General features: G+C 46.9%; 1 protein-coding gene and 1 long non-coding RNA gene across 3 annotated transcripts in view; both read right to left on the reverse strand.

Annotated features, from left to right (window-relative positions):
* Positions 1-5480: 5480 nt before the first annotated feature.
* On the reverse strand, positions 5481-5936 carry LOC140400011 (histone H2B-like). Its single transcript, XM_072489504.1, has one exon. The coding sequence runs from the start codon at positions 5865-5867 to the stop codon at positions 5481-5483; it is 387 nt and encodes a 128-aa protein (XP_072345605.1). The 5' UTR covers positions 5868-5936.
* A 55-nt stretch (positions 5937-5991) lies between these two features.
* Positions 5992-16187, reverse strand: part of LOC140400012 (uncharacterized) — a 66955-nt gene continuing 56759 nt past the window's right edge. The window contains exons 4-5 of one of the 2 annotated variants that reach the window (XR_011937964.1): positions 15759-15843; positions 5992-7855 (exon numbers count right to left, since the gene is read on the reverse strand). This is a non-coding gene — a long non-coding RNA (uncharacterized lncRNA). The remainder of the gene's footprint in view (positions 7856-15758; positions 15844-16187) is intronic. The other variant, XR_011937965.1, reaches the window with a different exon arrangement.

Here is a 16187-nt window from a genome sequence, read left to right on the forward strand (position 1 = left end):
TCATAGAAGCACACAATTTATTTTCAAAAATATACTTCATTTATAAAATCCCTTGAAATAAACATGGCCAAACATTTCAAATTGTCATCACAATAACATCGTTTCGTACAATAATATTTACATTTTCTCCAGAGGTCCAGATTTACTTGAATTTCTTCAGTTGGATAATGAGGACATTACACACATTTCAATATTTACATTACAATTCTTCTCAAAATATTTACATCAGTCATGTTCCACCCTGTAAAGCTTCAATAATTTTAAACATTTAGTGTTAATCACACATACGAGGTGGATTTTACACAGTTACCAGCCCCTCTTTAGTGTTACTCACACAGACCCGGGGTTTTACCCGGTTACCAGCCTCTTGGTGTACATTTGCTGCAAAAACGTACACAGTGGCCTTTCCACATCACAGTGGCCTTTCTCCATTGAGCCTTGGTGCCGGGTACCCCAAGCTTGAGTGCGTCCCTCAGCACGTAGTCCTGGACTTTGGAATGTGCCAGACTGCAACACTCAGTCGAGGCCAATTCTTTACCCTGGAAGATCAACAGGTTACGGGCAGACCAAAGAGAGTCTTTCACCGTGTTTATGATCCTCCAGCAGCAGTTGATGTTTGTCTCAGTGTGTCCCCCTGGGAATAGCCCGTAGAGCACAGAATCCTGTGTCACAGAGCTGCTCGGGCTGAACCTGGACAAATCCCACTGCATCTCTTAAACTAAGAACAATACAGCACAGGAGCAGGACCTTCGGCCGTCCAAACCTGTACCGGTCATGATACCAAACTTTGCCAAAACCCTCAGCACTTCCTTGTGCCGTATCCCTCTCTCCCCATCCGATCCATGTGTTTGTCAAGATGATTTTTGACCGCCATAATGTAGCTGCTTCCACAACCTCCCCTGGCAACGCGGTCCATGCTCTCCCCACTGTCTGCGTAAAAAACCTGCCTCGCACATCCTCTGTAAACTTTACCCTGTGCACCTTAAATCTATGCCCCCTGGTGACTGGCCCCTCCACCCTGGGAAAGATTGCCTGCCCATTCACTCTGTCCATGCCGCTCATAATTTTGTCGGCCTTTATCAGATCACACCTCCGTCTTTCTAATGAAAACAATCCGAGTCTATTCAGCCTCTCCATAAAGCTCACTTTCCAGACCAGGCAACAGCCTGATAAACATCCTCTGCATCCTCTCCAAAGCCTGCACAGCCTTCTGGTAAGGTGGCGACCAGAATTGTGCACAATATTCCAAGTGCGTCCTTACCAAGGTTCTGTACAGCTGGAGCATAACTTGCCAGTTTTTATACTTAATGCCCCGTCCAATGAAAGCTGGCATTCCGTCTGCTTTGTTGACAACCTTGTCCACTTCCGTTGCCGCCTTCAAAGATCTGTGGACCTGCATGCCCAGATCTCTCCGACTTTCTGTATTCCTAAGAATTTTGCCATTTACGGTATATTTCCCCTCTATGTTAAACCTACCAAAATGCATTACCTCCCGTTTGTCCAGATTAAACTCCATTTGCCATTTCTCTGCCCAAGTCTCCATCCTATGTATGTCCTGCTGTATCCTCTGACAATCCTCAACACTCTCTGCCACTCCCACCAACCTTGGTGTCATCCATGAACTTTCACTCTCCAGACCTTATTTGGAAAGGCACATTCCACATGGAGGCGAGTGACCATTTCACGCCCCCCCCTCCCCCAGCCACTTCGAGGGCAGCGTGTGGCGGCATTGAGACTTCGGGAGTGCAGGAAGGATCTGCCGGGAGAGTCCTGCTCACCACCAGCCAAGCTGGGGCTTGGTGCTTGTTTGAAAGTTCTGGTGATGAGATGATCTGCCAGATGCCTCTGAGAGTCCGCTCAGGGGAACCATCTGACATGATCCACCATCTCTTTTTCCCGAAGGGCCTCGAGGACATTACGTGCAGACCACTGCTTGATCGCCTTGTGGTCAAAGGTGTTTTCCTGAACAAATGTTTCCATGAGGGACAGGTGTTACGATATGGTCCAACTACCAGAGCATCCTGCGGCAATGAGGCCAGACCCATCGTTCGTAACACCGGGGACAGGTAGAACCTCAGTACATAGTGACACTTGGTGTTTGTGTACTGGGGATCCACGCACAGCTTGATGTAGCCACACACAAAGGTGGACATCAGGGGGAGGCCAGCCTTGTGTATGTTTCTCCCTCCATTATCCAGAGATTTGTACATGCTGTCCCTTCTGTTTGTATATGGGTCCCTGTGATCTCCAGATGAACTTGATGGTGGCTCGGGTGACTGCTGCGCACAGGACTGGGGAATGGGCCAGACCTGCGCCACGTCCAGCAACACCGAGATCCTTCCCATATAATTACGACAGTGCAGGAGGCCATTCAGTCCATCGAGTCCACAGCGACTCTCTGAAAGAGCAAACCTACCCAGGCCCACTGCCTCGCAACTCCACCTAACACACACACGGAGACACAAAGGGCTAATTTAGCATGGCAAATCCACCGAACCTGCGTATCTTTGACTGTGGGAGGAAACCCACACAGACACACAATGTCAGGGTCAGAGTGAACCAGGGTCCCTGGCGCTGTGAGGCAGCAGTGCTGACCACTGTGCAGCCCATCATGTTGCAGTTTGTACGTGTTGTTCAGCGCGCTCTTTTCACTTCTGTTTGGAATATAAAATGTGGGTTGGAGCAGGCAGGAGGAGGAGCTGGATGATCAAAGACATTTCACTGCTCTGTCTGTCACTCAGTCTGCTCCCCGCCTCTCTCTCTCAGCCAGGTCGGGGCGGGCTGTATAATAAAGGAAAGAGCAGCAGCTCGTCTCTCATTCGGCAGCGATTTGACTGAACAAGCATCATGTCTGGCAGAGGGAAAGGAGGCAAAGGACTGGGCAAAGGCGGAGCAAAGCGGCACCGCAAAGTGCTTCGTGATAACATCCAGGGCATCACCAAACCAGCAATCCGCCGCCTGGCTCGCCGTGGCGGCGTCAAGCGCATCTCGGGTTTGATCTATGAGGAGACTCGCGGGGTGCTGAAGGTTTTCCTGGAGAATGTGATCAGGGACGCGGTCACCTACACTGAACATGCCAAGCGCAAGACCGTCACCGCCATGGATGTGGTTTACGCTCTCAAACGCCAGGGCCGCACTCTCTATGGATTCGGCGGCTGAGGAGATCCATTTGACAATTTAACAAAACCCAAAGGCTCTTTTAAGAGCCGCCCAAATCCTCACATTGAGAGCACTGACCTGAGAATGGCAGCAGCAATAATGTACCGAGCTGGTTTACGAGTAAGGAGGCAAAATAGACCAATATTTCCTCTCGTTGATCTCTCTTTTCACATTACAAGGCGACATGAATCTGCTGGAGAGTCTGAATCACAAAAGCTTTCTCCGAAGTCAGACCTGTAACCGCACGTAGTGAACACTGACATTGTAATGGGAGCGGGAATGAATTCTGAAACCCCGCAGACCCATTGCCCATAAATGGTCAGTTTAGGAAAGCCTGCCGGCTAAAAACTGCCGTCCCCCGGTAAATACCAACAATACAGGGGAAGCTCATTCTAGCCGGAAGCCTCTGGGAAATTCTCACAAACACGGCACGAAGCGGATCGAGAACAGGTCACCCTTTTTCAGATAAAGTGAGTGGCTCTGAAAAGAGCCTTTGGGTTATTAGATTAAAGAATGGTCGCTTCACTTCTTGCCGGCGCCAGCGCTGCTTTTCTTGGGCAGCAGCACGGCCTGGATATTAGGCAGCACCCCGCCCTGAGCGATGGTCACCCCTCCCAGCAGCTTGTTGAGCTCCTCGTCGTTGCGGACGGCCAGCTGCAGGTGCCTGGGGATGATGCGGGTCTTCTTGTTGTCCCGGGCCGCGTTGCCGGCCAGCTCGAGGATTTCAGCGGTCAGATACTCGAGCACAGCAGCCAGATAGACCGGGGCTCCGGCCCCCACACGCTGGGCATAGTTGCCCTTTCTCAGGTGCCTGTGAACACGGCCCACCGGGAACTGCAGTCCAGCCCGGGAGGAGCGAGACTTGGCCTTGGCCCGAGCTTTACCGCCGGTCTTTCCTCTTCCAGACATTGTCCCAATCTCACAAACACTTTCACACAGAATGAGGAAACCCGCCCACATTCACTTCTCTTATAGCTTCAGGAGGAATGGCGGTGCACACATTGCTGATTGGTTATCTGAACAACATTGTGCAGCCTGGCACAAACTGACCAATCAGATGTCTGTTTGAAGCACCAATCAGGAGACTCCACGGTGCTGAGGGCGGAAAGTTTGGGCGCCAAATGTTCAGATTCCAACCGAATATTTATTTCAAAGCTTAAAAGAGCGCGAAAAGATAAAAGATAAAATTGAACAGGGACCGTAAAACATGTGAATAAATCATTTGAGTTTTGAGTATAAGATTGTTGGATTTTCTCTCTTTCCCGAGTCTAGTTTCCCTTTATCGGTCAGTTTCTGATTTCGGGTTTTCTCTCTAACAGAACAAACCCAAAATAAATTAAAGCAAAATAATGCGGATGCCGCAAATGTGAATTAATGAGAAAATGCTGGATAAACTCAGCATATCTGGGAGAATCTGTGGAGAGAAACGTTTAAGATCTGTAGAAGGGACGTTTAGATCCGAAACGTTAACTGTCGCCACAGGTTTAATCCGGCTGCTGTTTAAAACGCTTTCAGCCGTCGGCAGTGTCTATTTTATAGCCATCTGCAAACTATAACATTTGTTCCCATTGTAGACTGCTCCCGCTTCCTCAGTGTTAAAAGTGGAGTAAATGTGGATGCTGCAAATGTGAATTGAAGAGAAATGCTGTATAAACTCAGCATGTCTGGGAGAATCTGTGGAAAAGTTTCGGATTTATAAAAGGGGCATTTATTCCGAAACTGTCTCCACAGATTTTTACAATCTGGAGTCCAATCGAGTTTAATCTGGCTGCTGTTTAAAACGCTCTCAGCCGCAGACAGAATGTCTAATTCATAGCCAACTACAAACTTTATTTTAAAAATTCCATATTGTAGACTACTTCAGTGTTAAAAGTGGAGTGAGCAATTTGGAGCTCGTGTCAGTATTGAAATGGACTTTTCCCACAACACTGGTGTGCTCTCAATAAACTGATCGATTATTGAGGAAGCCTGAAATGGAAAGGGAGGTTTTTGGAAACCTGAACACAAATTGAAAGGGAGGTTTTGGAGTTCTATTGTCTCTCCAAATCTAGCGACAGGGACCGAATATGACCAAGTCAGAAACCAAAGACACAGGGACACCGAGCAGTCACTAAATGATGAGACTTATTTTCAAGGCACGAAGATCGACCGGGCGATAACTGGACATCACCCAGGATGTTATGTTCCAGTGAAACCCTATTTGAACCAATTTGGCTATTCATAGTCTAATAATAATTTAAAAACGATGGTTTGGCAGCTTTCCAGAAATTGTGGGTGGCTCTTAAAAGAGCCGTTGGGTTTTGATGAGTTTGAGGACAGTTTTACTTGGAGCTGGTGTACTTGGTCACCGCCTTTGTCCCTTCCGACACGGCGTGCTTGGCCAGTTCCCCGGGCAGCAGCAGGCGCACGGCGGTCTGGATCTCCCGGGAGCTGATGGTGCTGCGCTTGTTGTAATGGGCCAGGCGGGAAGCCTCACCCGCGATGCGCTCGAAAATATCGTTGACGAAGGAGTTCATGATGCTCATGGCCTTGGAGGAGATGCCGGTGTCGGGGTGAACCTGCTTCATCACTTTGTAGATGTAGATGGAGTAACTCTCCTTCCTCGACTTTCGCCGCTTCTTGCCGCCCTTTACTGCCGGTTTCTTAATGACTTTCTTGGCTCCCTTCTTGGAAGCTGGTTTCGATGTTGGTTTCTTCTCGTCAGCCATCGTCAATATCACCCAGAAATAAAGCAAACCCCTTCCGAGCGCTGATTAAATAGACAGAGCCTCACATCTATGCTAATGAGGAATGGGGGAAGGAATGATTGTGATTGGACATTGTGAGAATGAGGACAGCCAGTTATGTTCCGTTTATTTCACTGGATAAAAAAACAGACCAATCAGAATTAGGATTTTGCACCAATCATAAACCTCAAATTACAATCATATTACAAACAGGAAATACATTTCAGAAAGAATGTCTCCAGTCCCAGTTTGTCAGTGTGTAAAGATCCACCGGGAAAAGTACCTGGCTGTCGGTGAGAGGGACCCTTCAGCACAGAGAGACTGTGGGATTCCTTCAGGAACTGTGAGTGCCTTGTAATATGTGAGTGTGTGGGATTTACTCACTCTCTGATACAGTGTGGGATATACACACTCTCTGATACACTGTGTGAGTGTGGGATTTACTCACTCTCTGATAGAGTGTGTGTGTGTGGGATTTACTCACTCTGATACAGTGTGTGAGAGTGGGATTTACGCACTCTCTGATACAGTGTGTGTGTGTGGGATTTACTCACTCTCTGATACAGTGTGTGAGTGTGGGATTTACTCACTCTCTGATACAGTGTGTGTGTGTGGGATTTACTCACTCTGATACAGTGTGTGAGAGTGGGATTTACGCACTCTCTGATACAGTGTGTGTGTGTGGGATTTACTCACTCTCTGATACAGTGTGTGAGTGTGGGATTTACTCACTCTCTGATACAGTGTGAGAGTGTGGGATTTACTCACTCTCTGATACAGTGTGTGAGTGTGGGATTTATCACTCTCTGATACAGTGTGGGATTTACTCACTCTCTGATACACTGTGTGAGTGTGGGATTTACTCACTCTCTGATGCAGTGTGTGTTGGATTTACTCACTCTCTGATACAGTGTGTGAGTGTGGGATTTACTCACTCTCTGATACAGTGTGTGTGTTGGATTTACTCACTCTCTGATACAGTGTGTGAGTGTGGGATTTACTCACTCTCTGATACAGTGTGAGTATGGGATTTACTCACTGTCTGATATAATGTGTGAGTGTGGGATTTATTCACTCTGATACAGTGTGCGAGTGTGGGATTTACTCACTCTCTGATACAGTGTGTGCGGGATTTACTCACTCTCTGATACAGTGTGTGTGTGGGATTTACTCACTCTCAGATACAGTGTGTGCGGGATTTACTCACACTCTGATACAGTGCGTGAGTGTGGGATTTACTCACTCTCTGATACAGTGTGAGAGTGTGGGATTTACTCACTCTCTGATACAGTGTGTGAGTGTGGGATTTACTCACTCTCTGATACAGTGTGTGAGTGTGGGATTTACTCACTCTCTGATACAGTGTGTGAGTGTGGAATTTACTCACTCTCTGATACAGTGTGTGTGTGGGATTTACTCACTCTCTGATACAGTGTGAGTGTGAGTATTACTCTAGCTAAGGCCTAACCAATGTTTTATACAGTTCCAGCATAACCTGCCTTTTCTTAAACTCTGTGCCTCAGCGAATAGAGACAAGGATATCATAGGCCCGGGGTTTTCAAGCTCAGGGTCGTGACCTGTGGGTGGATCTCAGGAAGGTTTCAGGAGGGTGGTAGTTATCCAGATCGCGGAAGGAATGGCCAATGGTCACGACTAGTGTTTACAAATGCCAACCATGATGGACGTTTGAGATTGTCGGCCATTCCGCGCATGCGTCTCTTATCAAGCAGTGCGCAGGCCTGGAGCCCAGCAAGTTGGACTGGCTCCTCCTGATGTCAGTGCGCTGTCCCGGGCCAGTTTTGTTCAGCAAATTCTGGAGTCCTCCCACCGGAGGTGGCGCCAGCGAGCAGGTCACACGCCCCGTACGCTGACATCACGTGTTCTGGGCGCGAGTGAGATTCCTCCATTTTGCAGCTGCCAGCAGTGCTGGAGTGAACTCCAGGGCCTCTGGTGAACAACCCATGAAGAAGCTGAAAACAGGAACAAAGCAGCACAATGATGAGTATTTGAGGGGTGGGTTTATAAATTGTGCCACTGCAATCAGGAGTCAAATTTCATGGGTGTTACATGCAGGGAATTACTGGCAAATGAAAGATTAAACGTCAAATTGTCAAAGACATTTGAAGAGTAAGCAGGGCGAGTTCCAGGACAAACCTCTGTAATTTTTTCAACGGATGCAGTGAGATCTTCAATCATCAGCTGGAGTCATTATCAGAAATGTAACATTGAATAACAAAGCAAGTGAGATCGTGGGGACCAAGCAGGCTCACCTGTCACATTAAAGGCGAGTGGAAATGGTGGGTGTGTGTGAGAGAGAGTGGGTGTGTGTGAGAGAGAGTGGGTGTGTGTGAGAGAGAGTGGTTGTGTGTGAGAGAGTGGTTGTGTGTGAGAGAGAGTGTGTGTGTGTGAGAGAGAGTGGGTGTGTGTGAGAGAGAGTGGGTGTGTGTGAGAGAGAGTGGGTGTGTGCGAGAGAGAGTGGGTGTGTGCGAGAGAGAGTGGGTGTGTGCGAGTGAGAGTGGTTGTGTGTGAGAGAGAGTGGGTGTGTGTGAGAGAGAGTGGGTGTGTGTGAGAGAGAGTGGGTGTGTGTGAGAGAGAGTGGGTGTGTGTGAGAGAGAGTGGGTGTGTGTGAGAGAGAGTGGGTCTGTGAGAGAGAGAGTGGGTGTCTGTGTGTGAGAAAGAGTGGGTGCGTGTGAAAGAGAATGGGTGTGTGAGAGAGAGAGAGAGTGGGTGTGTGAGAGAGAGTTGGTGTGTGAGAGAGTGGGTGCGTGTGAGAGAGTGGGTGCGTGTGAGAGAGAGTGGGTGCGTGTGAGAGAGAGTGGGTGCGTGTGAGAGAGAGTGGGTGTGTGTGAGAGAGTGTGGGTGTGTGTGAGAGAGAGTGTGTGTGTGTGAGAGAGAGTGGATGTGTGTGTGAGTGTGTTTGTGAGAGAGTGGGTGTGTGTGAGAGTGCATGTGTGCAAGAGAGAGTGGGTGTGTGTGAGAGAGTGGGTGTGTGTGAGAGAGTGGGTGTGTGTGTGAGAGAGTGGGTGTGTGTGAGAGAGAGTGGGTGTGTGAGAGAGAGAGTGGGTGTGTGAGAGAGAGAGTGGGTGTGTGAGAGAGAGAGTGGGTGTGTGAGAGAGAGAGTGGGTGTGTGAGAGAGAGAGTGGGTGTGTGTGAGAGAGTGGGTGCGTGTGAGAGAGAGTGGGTGCGTGTGAGAGAGAGTGGGTGCATGTGAGAGAGTGTGTGTGTGTGTGTGAGAGAGAGTCGGTGTGTGTGAGAGAGTGGGTGTGTGAGAGAGTGGGTGTGTGTGAGAGAGAGTGGGTGTGTGAGAGAGTGGGTGTGTGTGAGAGAGAGTGGGTGGATGTGTGTGTGAGTGAGAGAGTTGGTGTGTGAGAGAGAGAGAGAGTGGATGTGTGTGTGAGTGTGTTTGTGAGAGAGTGGGTGTGTGTGAGAGTGCGTTTGTGAGAGAGAGAGTGGGTGTGTGAGAGAGTGCGTGTGTGAGCGAGTGAGCCTCTGTATTTTACATCGTCACTCTTTGATATGTAACACACATTTTACTCTTGCTGCTCTGTTACTGGGGTGTGTGTGTGTGTGAGAGAGAGAGAGTGTGTTTTACCATCACGGTCTCTGTGATATATGATGCATATTTTACTGTGTACTGCTCAGTTACTGTTGTGTCAAAGAGTGTGTGAATATCAAAGTTTGTGAATATGTGAGTGTGTGTGAGGAAGTGTGTGCGAGGGAATGTGTCACTATGTCTGCAAGAGTGTACGAGTGTGAGAAATAGTCTGCGTGAGTGTGTGTGTGTTTTACCTTCATTGTCTCTGTGATATTTCACACATATTTTACTGCTCAGTTACTGGTGTGCGAGTGTGTTTATCCTCACTATCTGGCTATCATATATAATATATTTTACTGCTTACTGCTCAGTTACTTAAGTGTGAGAGTGGCGAGAGTGTGTTTTACCCTCACTGTCCCTCTGCGATATATAACACATATTGAACTGCTTACTGCTCAGTGACTGGTGTGTCCATGTGTGAGGCAGTCTGAGAGAGAGGGACTAGAAGTGTGAGAGAGTGAGTGTGTGTGAGTGTGTGTGAGAGTTAGTGTTTGCCAGAGAAATAGTGAGTGTGTGTCACACTGTCTCTCATTGTCCCTCTGTGAAAGATAAAGCATAATTTACCACTCAGTTACTGGTGTGTGTGTGTGAATGAGAGAGTGTATGAGTGTGTGTGAGAGAGAATGTGTGAGAGAGAGTGAAATACGAGTTATATAGCACAGAGACAGTGAGGGTAAACACACTCACACTCTCTCTCACACACCAGTAACTGAGCAATAAGCAGTAGAATATTCAATATATATCACAGAGAGATAGTGGTTACTATCACAGAGGTTACTACACACACTCATAGGTCGATTGTCCCGAAAGACGAGCTGTTAGGTAATTTGGACATTCTGAATTCTCCCTCCCTGTACCTAAACAGGCGCCAGAATGTGGCGACTTGGGGCTTTTCACAGAAACTTCATTGCAGTGTTAATGTAAGCCTACTTGTGACAATAAAGATTATTATAAGATAGAGTCATATCTGTGTGTATGTGTTAACCTCACTGTCTCTCTGTGATATATAATGAATATTTTACTGCTTACTGCTGTGTGGGTGTGTGAGTGAGACAGTGTGTTTGGGAGTGTGTGTGTGAGTGAGGCAGTGTGTTTGGGAGTGTGTGTGTGAGTGAGACAGTGTGTTTGGGAGTGTGTGTGTGAGTGAGACAGTGTGTTTGGGAGTGTGTGTGTGAGTGAGACAGTGTGTTTGGGAGTGTGTGTGTGAGTGAGTCAGTGTGTTTGGGAGTGATACAGTGTGTGTGTGAGTGAGACAGTGTGTTTGGGAGTGTGTTTGTGAGTGAGACAGTGTGTTTGGGAGTGTGTGTGTGAGTGAGACAGTGTGTTTGGGAGTGTGTGTGTTTGGGAGTGAGACAGTGTGTTTGGGAGTGTGTGTGTGAGTGAGACAGTGTGTTTGGGAGTGTGTTTGTGAGTGAGACAGTGTGTTTGGGAGTGTGTGTGGGAGTGAGCCAGTGTGTTTGGGAGTGTGTGTGTGAGTGAGACAGTGTGTTTGGGAGTGTGTGTGTGAGTGAGACAGTGTGTTTGGGAGTGTGTGTGTGAGTGAGACAGTGTGTTTGGGAGTGTGTGTGTGTGCGAGTGAGACAGTGTGTTTGGGAGTGTGTTTGGGAGTGAGACAGTGTTTTTGGGGTGAGACAGTGTGTTTGGGAGTGTGTGTGTGAGTGAGACAGTGTGTGTATGAGTGAGACAGTGTGTTTGGGAGTGTGTGTGTGAGTGAGACAGTGTGTTTGGGAGTGTGTTTGGGAGTGAGACAGTGTGTTTGGGAGTGTGTGTGGGAGTGAGCCAGTGTGTGTGGGAGTGTGTGTGTGAGTGAGCCAGTGTGTTTGGGAGTGTGTGTGTGAGTGAGACAGTGTGTTTGGGAGTGTGTGTGTGAGTGAGACGGTGTGTTTGGGAGTGTGTGTGTGAGTGAGACAGTGTGTTTGGGAGTGTGTGTGTGTGTGAGTGAGACAGTGTCTTTGGGAGTGTGTGTGTGAGTGAGACCGTGTGTTTGGGAGTGTTTGTGTGAGTGAGACAGTGTGTTTGGGAGTGTGTGTGTGAGTGAGACAGTGTGTTTGGGAGTGAGACAGTGTGTTTGGGAGTGTGTGTGGGAGTGAGCCAGTGTGTTTGGGAGTGTGTGTGTGAGTGAGACAGTGTGTTTGGGAGTGTGTTTGTGAGTGAGACAGTGTTTGGGAGTGTGTGTGTGAGTGAGACAGTGTTTGGGAGTGTGTGTGTGAGTGAGGCAGTGTGTTTGGGAGTGTGTGTGTGAGTGAGACAGTGTGTTTGGGAGTGTGTGTGTGAGTGAGACAGTGTGTTTGGGAGTGTGTGTGTGAGTGAGACAGTGTTTGGGAGTGTGTTTGGGAGTGAGACAGTGTGTTTAGCAGTGTGTGTGTGAGTGAGACAGTGTGTTTGGGAGTGTGTGTGTGAGTGAGACAGTGTGTTTGGGAGTGTGTGTGTGAGTGAGACTGTGTTTGGGAGTGTGTGTGTGAGTGAGACAGTGTTTGGGAGTGTGTTTGGGAGTGAGACAGTGTGTTTAGCAGTGTGTGTGTGGGTGAGACAGTGTGTTTGGGAGTGTGTGTGTGAGTGAGACAGTGTGTTTGGGAGTGTGTGTGTGAGTGAGACAGTGTGTTTGGGAGTGTGTGTGTGAGTGAGACAGTGTGTTTGGGAGTGTGTGTGTGAGTGAGACAGTGTGTTTGGGGTGAGACAGTGTGTTTGGGAGTGTGTGTGTGAGTGAGACAGTGTGTGTGTGAGTGAGACAGTGTGTGTGTGAGTGAGACAGTGTGTTTGGGAGTGTGTGTGTGAGTGAGACAGTGTGTGTGTGAGTGAGACAGTGTGTTTGGGAGTGTGTTTGTGAGTGAGACAGTATGTTTGGGAGTGTGTGTGTGAGTGAGACAGTGTGTTTGGGAGTGTGTGTGTGAGTGAGACAGTGTGTTTGGGAGTGTGTGTGTGAGTGAGACAGTGTGTTTGGGAGTGTGTGTGTGAGTGAGACAGTGTGTTTGGGAGTGTGTGTGTGAGTGAGACAGTGTTTGGCAGTGTGTGTGTGAGTGAGACAGTGTGTTTGGGAGTGTGTGTGTGAGTGAGACAGTGTGTTTGGGAGTGTGTGTGTGAGTGAGACAGTGTGTTTGGGAGTGTGTGTGTGAGTGAGACAGTGTGTTTGGGAGTGTGTGTGTGAGTGAGACAGTGTGTTTGGGAGTGTGTGTGTGAGTGAGACAGTGTGTTTGGGAGTGTGTGTGGGAGTGAGCCAGTGTGTTTGGGAGTGTGTGTGTGGGAGTGAGCCAGTGTGTTTGGGAGTGTGTGTGTGAGTGAGACAGTGTGTTTGGGAGTGTGTGTGTGTGTGAGTGAGACAGTGTGTTTGGGAGTGTGTATGTGAGTGAGACAGTGTGTTTGGGAGTGTGTGTGAGTGAGACAGTGTGTTTGGGAGTGTGTGTGTGAGTATATGAGTGAGTGTGTGTGTGTTTATTGTCGCTGTCTCTCTGTGATGTATAACAGCTTTTACTGCTTCCTGCTCAGGTACTGGTGAGTGAGAGTGTGTAAGTGAGAGAATGTGAGTTTTACCCTCACTATGTATCTGTGATATATAACACATATTTTACTCTTACAGGTGTGTGTGTGTTTTACCCTCACTATGTATCTGTGATATATAACACATATTTTACTCTTACAGGTGTGCGTGTGTGTTTTAACCTCACTGTCTCTCTTTGATATATAACACATATTTTACTCTTACAGGTGTGTGTGTATTTTACCCTCACTATGTATCTGTGATATATAACACATAGAACATAGAACATAGAACAATACAGCGCAGTACAGGCCCTTCGGCCCACGATGTTGCACCGAAACAAAAGCTATCTAACCTACACTATGCCATTATCATCCATATGTTTATCCAATAAACGTTTAAATGCCATCAATGTTGGCGAGTTCACCACTGTAGCAGTTAGGGCATTCCACGGCCTCACAACTCTTTGCGTAAAGAACCTACCTCTGACCTCTGTCCTATATCTATTACCCCTCAGTTTAAAGTTATGTCCCCTCGTGCCAGCCATATCCATCCGCGGGAGAAGGCTCTCACTGTCCACCCTATCCAACCCCCTGATCATTTTGTATGCCTCTATTAAGTCTCCTCTTAACCTTCTTCTCTCCAACGAAAACAACCTCAAGTCCGTCAGCCTTTCCTCATAAGATTTTCCCTCCATACCAGGCAACATCCTGGTAAATCTCCTCTGCACCCGCTCCAAAGCCTCCACGTCCTTCCTATAATGCGGTGACCAGAACTGTACGCAATACTCCAAATGCGGCCGTACCAGAGTTCTGTACAGCTGCAACATGACCTCCCGACTCCGGAACTCAATCCCTCTACCAATAAAGGCCAACACTCCATAGGCCTTCTTCACAACCCTATCAACCTGGGTGGCAACTTTCAGGGATCTATGTACATGGACACCTAGATCCCTCTGCTCATCCACACTTTCAAGAACTTTACCATTAGCCAAATATTCCGCATTCCTGTTATTCCTTCCAAAGTGAATCACCTCACACTTCTCTACATTAAACTCCATTTGCCACCTCTCAGCCCAGCTCTGCAGCTTATCTATATCCCTCTGTAACCTGCTACATCCTTCCACACTATCGACAACACCACCGACTTTAGTATCGTCTGCAAATTTACTCACCCACCCTTCTGCGCCTTCCTCGAGGTCATTGATAAAAATGACAAACAGCAACGGCCCCAGAACAGATCCTTGTGGTACTCCACTTGTGACTGTACTCCATTCTGAACATTTCCCATCAACCACCACCCTCTGTCTTCTTTCAGCTAGCCAATTTCTGATCCACATCTCTAAATCACCCTCAATCCCCAGCCTCCGTATTTTTTGCAATAGCCTACCGTGAAGAACCTTATCAAACGTTTGCTGAAATCCATATACACCACAGCAACTGCTCTACCCTTGTCTACCTGTTCAGTCACATATTTTACTCTTACAGGTGTGTGTTTTACCTCACTATGTATCTGTGATATATAACACATATTTTAATCTTACAGGTCTGTGTGTGTGTTTTACCCTCACTATGTATCTGTGATATATAACACATATTTTACTCTTACAGGTGTGTGTGTGTGTTTTACCCTCACTATGTATCTGTGATATATAACACATATTTTACTCTTACAGGTGTGTGTGTTTTACCCTCACTATGTATCTGTGATATATAACACATATTTTACTCTTACAGGTGTGTGTGTGTTTTACCCTCGCTATGTATCTGTGATATATAACACAGATTTTACTCTTACAGGTGTGTGTGTGAGTTTTACCCTCACTATGTATCTGTGATATATAACACATATTTTACTCTTACAGTGTGTGTGAGTTTTACCCTCACTATGTATCTGTGATATATAACACATATTTTACTCTTACAGGTGTGTGTGTGTGTTTTACCCTCACTATGTATTTGTGATATATAACACATAATTTACTCTTACTGGTGTGTGTGTGTTTTACCCTCACTATGTATCTGTTATATATAACACATATTTTACTATTGCAGGTGTGTGTGAGTTTTACCCTCACTATGTATCTGTGATATATAAAACTTATTTAACTCTTACAGGTGTGTGTGTGTTTTACCCTCACTATGTATCTGTGATATATAACACATATTTTACTCTTACAGGTGTGTGTGTGTTTTACCCTCACTATGTATCTGTGATATATAACACATATTTTACTCTTACAGGTGTGTGTGTGATTTACCCGCACTATGTATCTGTGATATATAACACATATTTTACTCGTACAGGTCTGTGTGTGTGTTTTACCCTCACTATGTATCTGTGATATATAACACATATTTTACTCTTACAGGTGTGTGTGTGTTTTACCCTTACTATGTATCTGTGATATATAACACATATTTTCCTCTTACAGGTGTGTGTGTGTGAGTTTTACCCTCACTATGTATTTGTGATATATAACACATAATTTACACTTACAGGTGTTTGTGAGTTTTACCCTCACTATGTATCTGTGATATATAAAACTTATTTAACTGCTTACTGCTCAGTGACTGGTATGTGTGTGAGTGAGAGTGACTGAGTGTGTGTGAGAGAGAGTCTGTGAGTGTGTGTGAGAGGGAACATCTGTGTGTGAGAGAGAGTGTAAGTGTGTGTGACAGTTGTGCGAGTGTGTTTATCTGGGTCTTGAGGTCAATGTGAGTCTGACTGCTTCTGTTCTCTGTGACGGTGGAGATGATGATGTGTCTGTGTCTCTGCAATGTTGGATTAATATTGTACTTACTGTCAGTAAGAAGGAGACGGCGACACATACATTTTGCTGAGGAATCATCATCTTGTTCTTGGAACTCATCTCTTCATCTGTTGAACTAGGGGGAAGAAAGCATATCTCTTGTAAATCAGGGTCAAATGAGGCCAATGATAAATCAATCTATTCTTTCAACTGATAATCACAGAATTTACAGTGCAGAAGGAGGCCATTTGGTCCATCGGGTCCATCTTTGTAAAGAGCATCTCACGCCTCCACCCTAACCCAGTAATCCATGCCTCCACCCTAACCCAGAAATCCATGCCTCCACCCTAACCCAGTAACCCATGCCTCCACCCTAACCCAGTAACCCCACCTAACCTTTTTGGACACTAAGTGCAATTTATTCGGGCCAATCCACCTAACCTGCACATCTTAGGACTGTGGGAGGAAACCGGAGCACCC

Source organism: Scyliorhinus torazame, chromosome 24 (genome assembly GCF_047496885.1).
Source record: "Scyliorhinus torazame isolate Kashiwa2021f chromosome 24, sScyTor2.1, whole genome shotgun sequence".
NCBI classification, from domain to species: domain Eukaryota; kingdom Metazoa; phylum Chordata; class Chondrichthyes; order Carcharhiniformes; family Scyliorhinidae; genus Scyliorhinus; species Scyliorhinus torazame.